This window comes from Myxocyprinus asiaticus, chromosome 32, assembly GCF_019703515.2.
Source record: "Myxocyprinus asiaticus isolate MX2 ecotype Aquarium Trade chromosome 32, UBuf_Myxa_2, whole genome shotgun sequence".
NCBI lineage: Eukaryota > Metazoa > Chordata > Actinopteri > Cypriniformes > Catostomidae > Myxocyprinus > Myxocyprinus asiaticus.
The window spans coordinates 27,507,746-27,519,755 of NC_059375.1; the positions used below are offsets into that span (position 1 = coordinate 27,507,746).

At 37.5% G+C, this 12,010-nt stretch overlaps 1 protein-coding gene across 2 annotated transcripts; it reads left to right on the forward strand.

The window, feature by feature from the left end:
• Positions 1-2,419: 2,419 nt before the first annotated feature.
• Positions 2,420-9,571, forward strand: LOC127423081 (homeobox protein MOX-1-like). 2 transcript variants are annotated; one of them, XM_051667113.1, is made up of 3 exons: positions 2,420-3,265; positions 7,449-7,621; positions 7,844-9,571. In XM_051667113.1, exons 1-3 carry the CDS (start codon positions 2,788-2,790, stop codon positions 8,051-8,053), a joined length of 861 nt encoding a protein of 286 aa, XP_051523073.1. In that variant the 5' UTR covers positions 2,420-2,787; the 3' UTR covers positions 8,054-9,571. The 2 variants fall into 2 exon arrangements, with proteins under 2 accessions (XP_051523073.1, XP_051523074.1); XM_051667114.1 differs by having other exon boundaries at positions 8,836-9,571.
• Positions 9,572-12,010: the final 2,439 nt, after the last annotated feature.

Sequence of the window (12,010 nt, forward strand, 5' to 3'; positions counted from 1 at the left end):
CCAACATACATCTTTGTTAAAAATATTTTTATTTTTTCGATTATTTGTCTTCTTTATCTACTTTATGTATACATTTTGGTTGGTTTATACGTATTTTTTTTAATCATTTTTATTTTATAAATTTATTATTGGCCTTACATTTTTTATCATTTTTATTTATTATTTGATCTCATTGAACATTTATATAGAAAAAATACACAGTTTTAGCACCATTTGTTGACTTTTCAGATGGTCCGTTACCACAACCTCCACAGTATTAGCATGTTTTAGCAGGATGTGTGGACTTTACAGATGGCCCCTTACCAACTGTAGGCAATTTTTCCAACTTATATCAATGTTAAATTAGCGATCTGGAACAATTTCATCGTGACGCCATCTGACCAGCTTAAATACGGGACAAACTGCCTCCCGTATTGATTCGATACGGGATGCATCATTTTATGTTTAAATACGGGATGATCCCATATTTTATGGGACGGGTGGCAACACTTGTCTTACCCCAGCCTCCCTGTGGTCAGGGTATAGGGCCCATATTGCCAGTAAAGAGGTGGATGCTTCATGGTTCAGCTATGTGCTGGGTAAAGGGAAAGGATTTCAGTCTTACCTCAGACTCTCAAACATTACACTGCTGTAATCGAGGCGAAGGCCGTTCTGTTCACAAAAGATCAGGATCACACAGAGTGCAAGGCAAAACAACAATAAAAAATAACCACACACAACAGTTCTTATAAATGCAGCTAAACTCGTATGCTTTCCATCACTTGTAATACAGCCCGCAGACAGAGAGAGATTGAAAGATTCCAACCTCAACCACATTCAAATGTCAAATGAAATCTGTTCAATAGCTACATTACTTGCCAGAACAAACACATGGCTAGAGTACAGGAGAAATTACCTCACATTTTGAGCATACAAATGGATGCATGATTACAAACAATATGTAAAATGGATGGCAACTGCTGAATCAGTACTTATCAATATTAAACCGAGAACACCACGGTTTGAAAAAAAAAATGTCCATGCTGATCCTTCGATTTAAACATAATTCTTGAATCACATATAATGATTATTGCTATGAAATACAGTTATATTTGTGAAACAGTTACATTTTGATCATGACAGCATTTTATTTTGGGGGTAAAATATAATGGATTGAACACTGATGCTTTATGGTGATTTTTTATTTTTATTTTTTCCAGGGGACTGACCGCACCTGGTCCCCATCCACTTTTGTTCTATGGAAGAGAGCTGCTCAGACAATCTGCTAAACTTTTCCTTTGGTGTTCTATGAAAGAAAGAAAGAAAGAAAGAAAGAAAGGAATACAGTTTGGAATGACCTAAAGGGATAGTTCACCCAAAAATGAAAATTTTCTCATCATTTACTGTGATGCCATCCCAGATGTGTATGACTTCCTTTCTTCTGTTGAACACAAATAAAGATTTTTAGAAGCCTATCTCAACTTTGTAGGTCCATAAGACTCCAGGGGTTTAATCAATGTTTTCTGAAGCGATACAGTTTGTTTTGGGTGAGAACAGATCAAAATATAACTCCTTTTTCACTGTACATCTTGTCATTGCAGTCTCTAGGCACAATCATGATTTCAGACTTAATTTTACTACCTAGTGCTTGACGCGTGCGCAGAGTACTAGATTGTACTAAAGGAAGTGTAATCGAGCTTGAAATCATGATCGTGCCTAGAACGATCTGCAATGACAAGATGTACGGTTAAAAAGGAGTTAAATTTAGGTCTTTTCTCACCTAAAAAACAACTGGATCGCTTCAGAAGACATTGTTTTTTGGATGGATTACTTTTACATTGACTTAATCTCCTTTTTGGAGCTTTGGAGCTTTTGGAGTTCTGGTCACCATTCACTTGCATTGAACTACAGAGCTGAGATAGTCTTCTAAAAATCTTTGTTTGTGTTAAGCAGAAGAAAAAAGTCATACATATCTGGGATGACATGAGGGTGAGTAAATGATGAGAGAATTTTCATTTTTGGGTGAACTAACCCTTTAAGGTTAAGTAAATGATGACATAATTGCCATTTTTGGGTAAACTATCCCTTTAACTTACCACCAAAAGTGTGTTTGTAAAGGTAAACTGGATTGAAAAAAAAAAGAAAAATTGAAAGAGAAAAAATGGGGGTTTTTGGGGGGAAAGAAGCAAAAGAAAGGATCCGGTCGTCTATCCATTTTATATTTTACAGACAATGTTCCTTTAAAAGCCAGCACCTGGAAATCCCATTAGATGTGCATATAAAATCCCACATGATTAATAGTATATGAGGCAGGGCTGGGTTGGGGGGTACCAACATGTGGACCACAGAACTCCTCCTCTTCAAGCTCACGTTACACTCCATAAACTTGGTACTCTTTCCCACCTAGGCATTTAAAAAGGAGGAGGGATCACTTGTCAGGAATGTCTCAGAATTGTGAAAACTGTGTGTAGAGCTGAGAGTGGATGTAGTGGCCTTAAAGCCGAATAAGAGACTGAGTGTGAGCTGATGTGTTACAACAGAGCTGAATCACAAGACACGCTTTCAGAGAGAGAGAGTCAGTGTAGAAAGGCCACCGATGAAAGGTGTTTGATACTTCCGTATTGAGGTAAACCTGACTGCAATCTGCAAAAGTTGGACTTTGAGGTGTTGATGTGCACATAAGACCACATGCTGAAGTGGATATTTCTCACATTGACTTGCACCAGACCCAAACAGCTGCATCTCTGAGGACAACTTGGTTTCATACTGAGTGTGTGTGTGTACGACCCCAGCTGTGTGCTCTTCGGCATGGATCAACCAGCAAGCAGTTGCATGCGGACCCCTCACACAGGCAGTGCACTCTGGGGCTGTGTTAGGACCCCTCACTCTGGAGGTTCTGGGGCAGGTCTGCAGCCGTACCAGCAGGCCCCTTTTTCCCTGCACCAGAAACATAATTTCCTGGCCTACACAGACTTCTCCAGCTCTTGCCTGGTGCCGGCACCACACGCATACCCACGTGAGGAGAGACTGTACCCAGAGACGCACGGAGGGTACCAAAGGTCAGAGTGGCAGTTCCCTCCCTGTGAACCACGAGGTGGAGGTCAGGAGCCATGCCAGGCAGCAGCAGAAGCAGTGGGAGACGGTGTAGTGGCTGAAATGGACAGTGCAGGGGGAGACAGGCTGCCTGGAGCAGTCACATCATGTCTAGAGGAAGAGTACTCCCCTCAAAGTGTTGCAACGGTCAAAACAGAGAAAAAAAGCTCCAAGCGGAAAAGAGAAATAACAGGTGAGTCATTTTAAGGTAGTTTAGGGTAGAGTGGTCATATGAGGTGATGGATGGAGTTATTCACTCTGACTAATGATTTGATTAACTTTGATTTTTGCCTATTCTGAAAAATATAGCAGAAAAAAATAAAATTAAGTAAAACATTTAACTTGAAAATAACAAAAATGGTAGGAGTTTGTAGTGATTACAGTACAGATCTTATTGAACAATTTAAATGAGTAAATATCTTATTAAGCACATGCATAATCACTGTGATCATGATTACGTGACTAATCATGCATTCTTTTCAACATTTATTCAAGTTCTTTTCAGGGCAGAACAAACTACTTACTGGTGTAACAGATATTATATTTAAAAATAGACACGGCAAACATGTACATGGTGGATTACCCCTAACACATTATTCCATGCATATTATTCTGCAGTTGTTTCCTTCAATTGTTGGAAACCTTTTGGTAAAGTTCAGCTTTGTAACCTTTGCTATTGTTTTCAAATAATCTGTTTGGCATTTTTAACACTCAAAAACATCTGACACACTTTCTCAACCCAGACCTGATTTTTCAAAACATCCATTTTAATTCTGATGAAGGATCTAAAAGATTTATACAATTTAAAAGTGAAGTAAATAAAAAGATTTGATGGTCATGAACTGAATAAGAAAAAGATGTATGTCTAAAGGACAGATGCGCAGAAACTGAAATCTGCATCTTCTGTATCCAGTATCACAGGCCTTAAAAAGGGAAATAATGGATAATTTGTTAGTAAACTTTACAGTGCATACTGTTATAGAGTTTTATGAATCTTACTGTAAGGTTTTATGCTCATCTATTGTCAAAAAGAAAATAAATATATATAGTTCATGTTATATAATTTATAGTGAAGTGAAGTTCATATCCACCCATTCTAAAGTCTCAAATAAAATTAGGCTTTGTTTGAGATATTACAGTTATTGTTAAAGATGCCCAGAAATGATTAAATCTACATAATAACTCTAGTAATGAGTGCTCTGAATACTTCCAATTTCACACTATTTTGAGAGGAGGAAAAGTGAACCCCAGTGTTTGTGGCACATCTGGTGCAGGCATTAATTTAATCTCTGAGACTTACTGTGGAAGCTGAGACAGCTTTGCTTTTCTGGGATCAGGGAAAGTTTCCTGAAGATATTTATATTTTCTCAATAGTGCTCGAGATGCTTTATATAATATTGGCAAAAACAGCCAGACAATTTTTCATTCTGAGACAATCATAAGTGGTGTTTAAAATTTAGTATCTCAAATCTATCATCAGGCCCTACAACAATGCATCCAGGCCTCATAGTCTAATGTGGGGAATAAATATACCCTTTCCCTCTCTCTGAGCTACCTTAATGTATCCCTCCATCACTTGCGGTCGAAACAAGCCAGACCACGTCTGTAATATAACTTGCCTGCGATCCCACTTCTACATTCTTATCCATTGACATTTTCCTATAGTTAGCAGTAACAGGATCTCCACAGAACATTTGACTGGAGAAAAATTCAATCATGAAAATATTCATTGCTAAGACTGAGTTTTATGTGTACATTAATATGATTTGAGCTAGCAATTTTGTTTTTCATGAAATGTGTTGTAAAAGGTAGAGTGATACGAGGTGTGAAAGTTTTGGCGAGGATATGATAATCAAATCTGGTAGTGATTAAGTTTTCACTAGGTTTGTACCTAAAATGACAAGCAGGCACTCAATGATTGCATAAAATTGTAAACAGATGTGATATTCGCTCCCAAAATAAATTCTACATCACGGAGAATCTGCTCATCATTTTTATTTTCCTTACATCACAAAGTCTGAAGTTCACTTCAGTTTAGAGAACTGTGCTCATGTTGGGTTATGTAGATAAGACAAAGAACTAGATTTATTTACTTTTATTTATTTATTTATTTCAATTCCAGTGATAATTGTGGAGATAAAAGGAAAATGTAGAAACTGTCATTGTAAAACTGTCAATTAAATAGGAAGCATGGAAGTACTGCACTTTTTTCGGCTTAAGTGTCACTCAAATTACCACTATTTTCTAGTTCTATTTATATATTTTTGGTCAGCAGTCTTTTAAAGAATTTAAGAATCAGTATGTGCTGGATGTTTACAAACAAGTTTACAACATGTTCCCTTTTGTTAAGTAACAAATAACTGACATCAACTCATTTTAACTTCATGAGTTGGACAAATGATTTAAGCGCCTTCTACATAAAATGCCAAATGCCCACCAGACACCCCACTGAGGGGAGAAGTTGCTCCCTAAACGTTTATGGGCTTTCACTGGGGAAATTTATTGGAGTCTGTTTTTGGGAGGCACACACACACACACACACACACAGAGTGCCAGGTATTTCTCCCCCAACCTGCCACCACCTTTTCATTTACTACCCTCGGCAGTGCATTTAAATGAACGGGACATTAATGATGATAATAATCTGCCTTCTTAAAAGAACAGAGGCCACAGGTTGCCATGTGTGAGAAAGCATTTTGCTCTGTTACTAGCAAACGGTCTCATTTTCCCACTCACATCTGGCGGTGTGACTCCAGTCCATTTCACAGTCTGGCCAGGATCTGGCAAAGATGAAGCACAAATTCGTACACTGACAAAGTCATTTTCGAGAAATTGCATCAGGATTCATTTGGTGTTGCCAGTTCTACTGTATGGCACAAATGTTCACAAGGTTGGAACAACCAATTAAGCTGACACAATTTACAGAAATGATTTCAAACATCTTGACTCTTAAAGGTATATTTCACCCAAAAAATTAAAAATATGTCATCGTTTACTCACCCTCATGTTGTTCCAAACCTGTATAACTTTCTTCCATGAAATGCAAAAGGAGGTGTTAGGCAGAACTTTAGCCTCAGTCAACATTCACTTGCAATGCATGGGATAAAAAGATGAGTAAGTGGGTGAGTAAATTACAGAATTTTCATTTTTGGTTGAACAATCCTTTAATAATAATTATAATTTATAATTAAATAATTAATTGATTTAAATATAATTATTTATCACACATTTGCACATATACAGTGAAATTCTTTTTTTTTTTCACATATCCCAGCTAAGCTGGGGTCAGAGTGCAGGGTCAGCCATGATATGGTGCCCCTGGAGCACATAGGGTCAAGGGCCTTGCTCAAGGGCCCAACAGTGGCATCTTGGTAGTACTGGGGCTTGAACCCCTGACCTTCTGATCAGTAACCCAGAGCCTTAACTGCTGAGCCACCACTGCCCCCCTTTACTATCCTTTAATAGTATAGTACATTTTGAAACTAATAGAAGGTACTCTATGACTGAATTTTCTTCTCTTCACCAACTTCATTTTCCTGTTGTGATATGGATTGCCAGATCATGTTGAATTACAGTGTCAGTGAACGTATAGGGCACAGGACCCTAACACACACATACAGTACACTCCCAGTCATACACACACACACACACACACACACACACACACAACTTCAGCTAGACCCATGCAAGCCTTTGTTCTTCTGTTAGCGGATCTGACAATGTTCCGGTGCATTCCTTGCTAACTTGAGTCCTCTGTGGTCAGTTTCTTGTGCCCACAACAACCCCCAGACTTCCAGCATGCTTTAACTGGGGCTCAAACTCTGATCTGCCCTGAGCCCTGTGCAAATATGTGGCCCACAAAACTGCTTGTAACCAATGTTATAATGCAGAGAGAGTTTTAAACCTAACATGCATGAAAACATATGCAGCTCCTGGGGGACCTGAAAATCACTGATGCTAAGAGTTTATTATTTTATGCAAAATAATTTAATTAAATATGATTTTGGTAACACTTTACAATAATGCAAAAGTTAACATGAATTAAAAATGAACAATCGTTTTAAAGAATTGATTAATCTTAGTCAATTTGAATTCATTTCTACATACCCTAATATATGTTTAAGGTTAAACATTTGCACACATTTACATTAGTAAATGCATTATGAACTAACAATGTACAACCAACATTAATAAATGCTGTAAAAACATTGTTCTTTTTTAGTTCATGATACCTAATGCATTTACTAATATTATATATAATGCATAGAACCTTTTTGGTGTTATCTAGGTTTATTTACATGATATAGCTTCCTTAGGTTTTCAGTACCACAGATCACAGAACTAACATTGAGCCTCTTTCCTTTTGTGTCCTCCAGAGATTCAGGATTCAGGCTTCAAGCCTGACTCAAACTGCAAGGCTAGAAAGGAACGAACAGCCTTTACCAAGGAACAACTCCGGGAGCTGGAGGCCGAGTTCACCCATCACAACTACTTGACCCGCCTGCGGCGCTACGAGATTGCTGTTAACCTTGACCTCACTGAGAGACAGGTACAATGGATATAGCTATATGATGATGGCATTATTGTCTTAAAATAGCAGGTCTTTGTTAAAGGGGATAATCATTCATCAAGTATGAATTAAGTCTGTCTGAAATATGATTGACTGATTGCGTGAAAAATTTGACAAAATGTAGAGCCATCTTCTCATCACTTTCTTATTTTTCCTTCAGCAATTTCGGACTAAACTTTTTTTTTTTTTTGTTAAACACAGACCACAACTAGCTTGATCCTTGATGGCTTTCCCAGGCCTGAGGCCCAATCACATGCCAGATCCCAGCACAACTCTGGGCTTTTCCTGAATCCCTTTGCAACTCTTTCTTCACATTTTCCGATGCATCCTACATATCTTGGCCGCCTGCCACCCTTTGCTTTCATTATGAGTGGCAGACAGATTCAGTCAAGAAAAAGCATGCAAAAATAGTGTGGGAACAGATGGTCCATGTCCCTATGTTTCCGTGGGGAATGCAGAGAGGGATGCACAAGGGTCACAGACTTGGGGTCCTCAGAGTTTTAACTGTCAGAAATAATGTCACAAATCTTTTGATTTGCTGGCTGCAAAATATTTTTCAATCATTCATGTGAGAGTGCACAATTTATTCTCAAAATCACTTCCAGACAGTTTAATTGTATTGATTATCATTATTATCTATTATTTTATTTTTATTTTTTTGCAATTTTCCAATTATACATCACAATAATAAAGATTATACAGCAATGACAGGCTCCCCAAATTTTAAATAGGAATAGTGTATTTCAGAGAAGAAAAAAAATAGCAATAATAAAATATATTCCATATACGGAATATAATAGTCATTGGGCATCTTCAGGAAAGTCCTACAGGGAATAATTATTTCAGTTTTTCAGTGTATGTCATATGTAAGTTTTGTTGAAGGCAAAAGATTAGTAGCCTTATTCATTATAAAGGAAAGTACTTTTTGGGTTGACCTGACCACAACAATAACATTCATTTTTAGCCAGATAAAATGCATGATTCAAAAGACATTCTATATCACACCCAAATTTAATTCTGTAAATTAAAAGTATTAATTTAGAGACATTGAGAAGGTCTTAAGAGTCAATCCCAAAGTATATGCATCACGTTACCAACTTTACACTTAAAACACAACTGGGACAGATTTTGTGTGGGCAAACTGGTGTGCGTTGAGAAGTCATATGAATATTGATTATAACTGTTATTCACAGGTGAAAGTGTGGTTTCAAAACAGACGAATGAAGTGGAAGAGAGTGAAAGGAGGACAGCCTGCATCTCCGCATGACCTGGAAGCAGATGAGATGGACTCTGCTGCTTCTCCAAGCTCAGATTAAAGATCTCATCTAGAGGTTTATTCATATTTACAGTCACCCAGGCTCACCCAAGCCATACACATGATGTCCAATGTTTCACTAGTTTCTCCACATATCCCGTTACACTGCATCATGGACAAAAGCTTTCATGCTTCCTCTTGCTCCCATGGCTCAGATGACTAATTATCAACAGAACTTGAATGGTTTGGAAGCACCATCCAGTTTCATTCATGAACAGATCAAGTGAAATCAGAGACCTATAAAACCCCAATTATTCACGTGCAAAAACAATTTATATTAACTGTTCAAGCCCTGGTTTAATAGCTTTGACCTCCAGCCATGACGGCATGATGTAGGTCTGTTGTTGGAACGGTTTCACACTGATGCCTGATCAGAACCACCTGTGAAGCTTCACAGGCAGACTCAGGATCACGTCAAACCGCCAAAGCCTCGATATCACATCCTAAACTGTATTGTCATGTTTCTCTTAGAATATACCTTTTTCCATTGTTGAGTGATGAATTTTTTTTGTTATTTTTTTTTTTTTTTTTGTACCTTTCTTTTTTACTTGAAATTGATCAAACAGATGTTGCATATAAAAATAAGAAAACAATAATTAATAAATATCTTAAAACCGGGAAGAACTGTTTTTTTTTTTTTTTTCCTTAAACTTTGAATGGAGGAACAAAAAGAAACACCTATTGCTACACTATTTTGGACGTAATACTTTAAACATCATGCACAAAATGAACAATTAAACATATTTTATAAAACAGATAGTTCTGACTCTAAATTCTAAATGACTGGTTGAGCTGTATTCCATTGTAAAAAGTTGACAAGTTGCTATGTTGCTTGGCAACCACAAACTCTTACAGGTACGGTAATGGTAATGTTTATTTCTGATTGTTATTTATAATAAATTTAAGGCAGAGGCTATTTGCACTAAGTGTAAAAAGCAACAAAATGAATCTTCTTTGCACTAAGTGCAATTAGTGGCAGATACTATTACACCCCTGTTTAAATACTAACATAGAGTATAGGGGCATCACTGCAGCATTTATATTGGGTTTATTTAGAGTCCCAGAGACACCAACCCCTGCCCCTAAACCTAACCCTTACCTTCCTTTACAAAAATGAATCATGGTTTTACTACAGTAACCATATATCACCATGGTAAAATCATATTAACCACAAAATTAAACATGGTTACTATATTAACAACATATTACAACATCATGGTCAACTGCTTCAAAACTATGGTTTCCACCAAAAAACATGGTTACTACAATATTACTACAGTAAAACCATAGTTAATTTTATCTGGATCAAATCCTTCTCTCAATATCCCCGACCTTCACTATGACCAAATTACTGCAAGGAATCGCTTTTATTTATTATTATAAGTAGTATTATATAGGAAATATTAAGAGTGGAGACATGGGGGGGGGGGGGGGGGGGGGGGAGTGGGACAATAGGTAAGATTAGAACCCAGATCATCAGCATTTTCACACTGTTGTATGTGGGGGCACAGTTTGTCATTGGAGTGCAAATAGTCACTCTGTTCTCTGTTCTCTTAAAGGAATAATTCACCCAAAAATGAAAATTCTGTGTATGACATTCTTTCTTCAGCAGAACACAAACAAAGATTTTTTTAGAAGAATATCTCAGCTCTGTAGCTCCATAAAATGCAAATTAATGGGTGCCAAATTTTTGAAGCTCCAAAAAGCACATACCTGTAGCCATCATAAAAGTAATCCATAAGACTCCAGTGGATTAATTAATGTCTTCTGAAGCAAAACGCTAGGTGTGTGTAAGAAATAGATCAATATTTAAAACTTTTTTTACAAAAAATGCTGAGTTCAAACTGCCTCTTGCTTGATGTAACCACGTAAGCCTCCACTGCATAAATATTCATGTGTAGATCTCTTATGAGCAGCTGTTCCTATGTACCATGATACTGTTTCCACAAAAAAGCAGTTTGTGCAGCGGTCTGAGCAAGGAGCTCGGTCTGAGGCATCTCCTCCATTCACTTTCATTCAAACCAATTCAAACAGCTCTCCTTGTTGACCATTCCAAGATGGTGCCACAGTTGATGCATCCAAACCAGCCGAATGAGGCCTCTATGTATAACTATCTATGCTCTTCTGTTGTAAACAACACTGTGTTTCTGTATTTTTCGTATTTCACACGTCAGTTCCCGCTTGAACTTGCCAACACTCTTACGTCACGCAAGAGGCTGTGTGACCTCAACCCTCGTGAATTTTTAGTAAAAAAAAGTTTTAAAAATTGACCTATTCCTTACACACACCTAGTGTTTCGCTTCAGAAGACATTAATTAATCCACTGGAGTCATATGGATTACTTTTATGATGGCTATATGTGCTTTTTGGAGCTTCAAAATGTGGCACCATTCACTTGCCTTTTATGGACCTACAGAGCTGAAATATTCTTCCAAAAAATCCTTGTTTGTGTTCTGCTGAAGAAAGACAATCATACACATTTGGTATGGCATGAGGGTGAGTAAATGATGAGAGAATTTTCATTTTTGGGTGAACTATTCCTTTAACCCACTAAACGTCTAACCCTTTAACCATTTAACGTCTCTGCCCTATCACAAAAAATTCAAATATGCTCGCCTTCATTTGACCAGCAGCTGACCCCAAAGAAATTTGTCATGGCTGTCCTGAGCTTCGTCTCCTCAATGGTGGGAGGAGTAGTGTAAATAGCCTTTTATCATATTGCTGTTGTCGAGAAAAAAAAAAAAAAAAAAAAAAAAACATAATAGCAACTCAGCCTACATCACAATACAATCAATTCTGGGTGAGTTAAAACAAATTTTTTGGTTTACGTGACTTATATGACTGCATTTGGAACATATTTATGATTCAGGATGGGTTGTTGTTTCATAACTTCCATTAAGCCTAATGACAATCTTCCAGAGTGCTCTTTCACTTCTGAACCTCAAAGCTCTGAACTGTTGAAAGTTCAGCATTGGGTTCAACTACGCACTTGGCCCCAGAGTTTTGACGGAAGCATCTGGATGACCAGAACTCAGACAGGCCCATGCATGGGC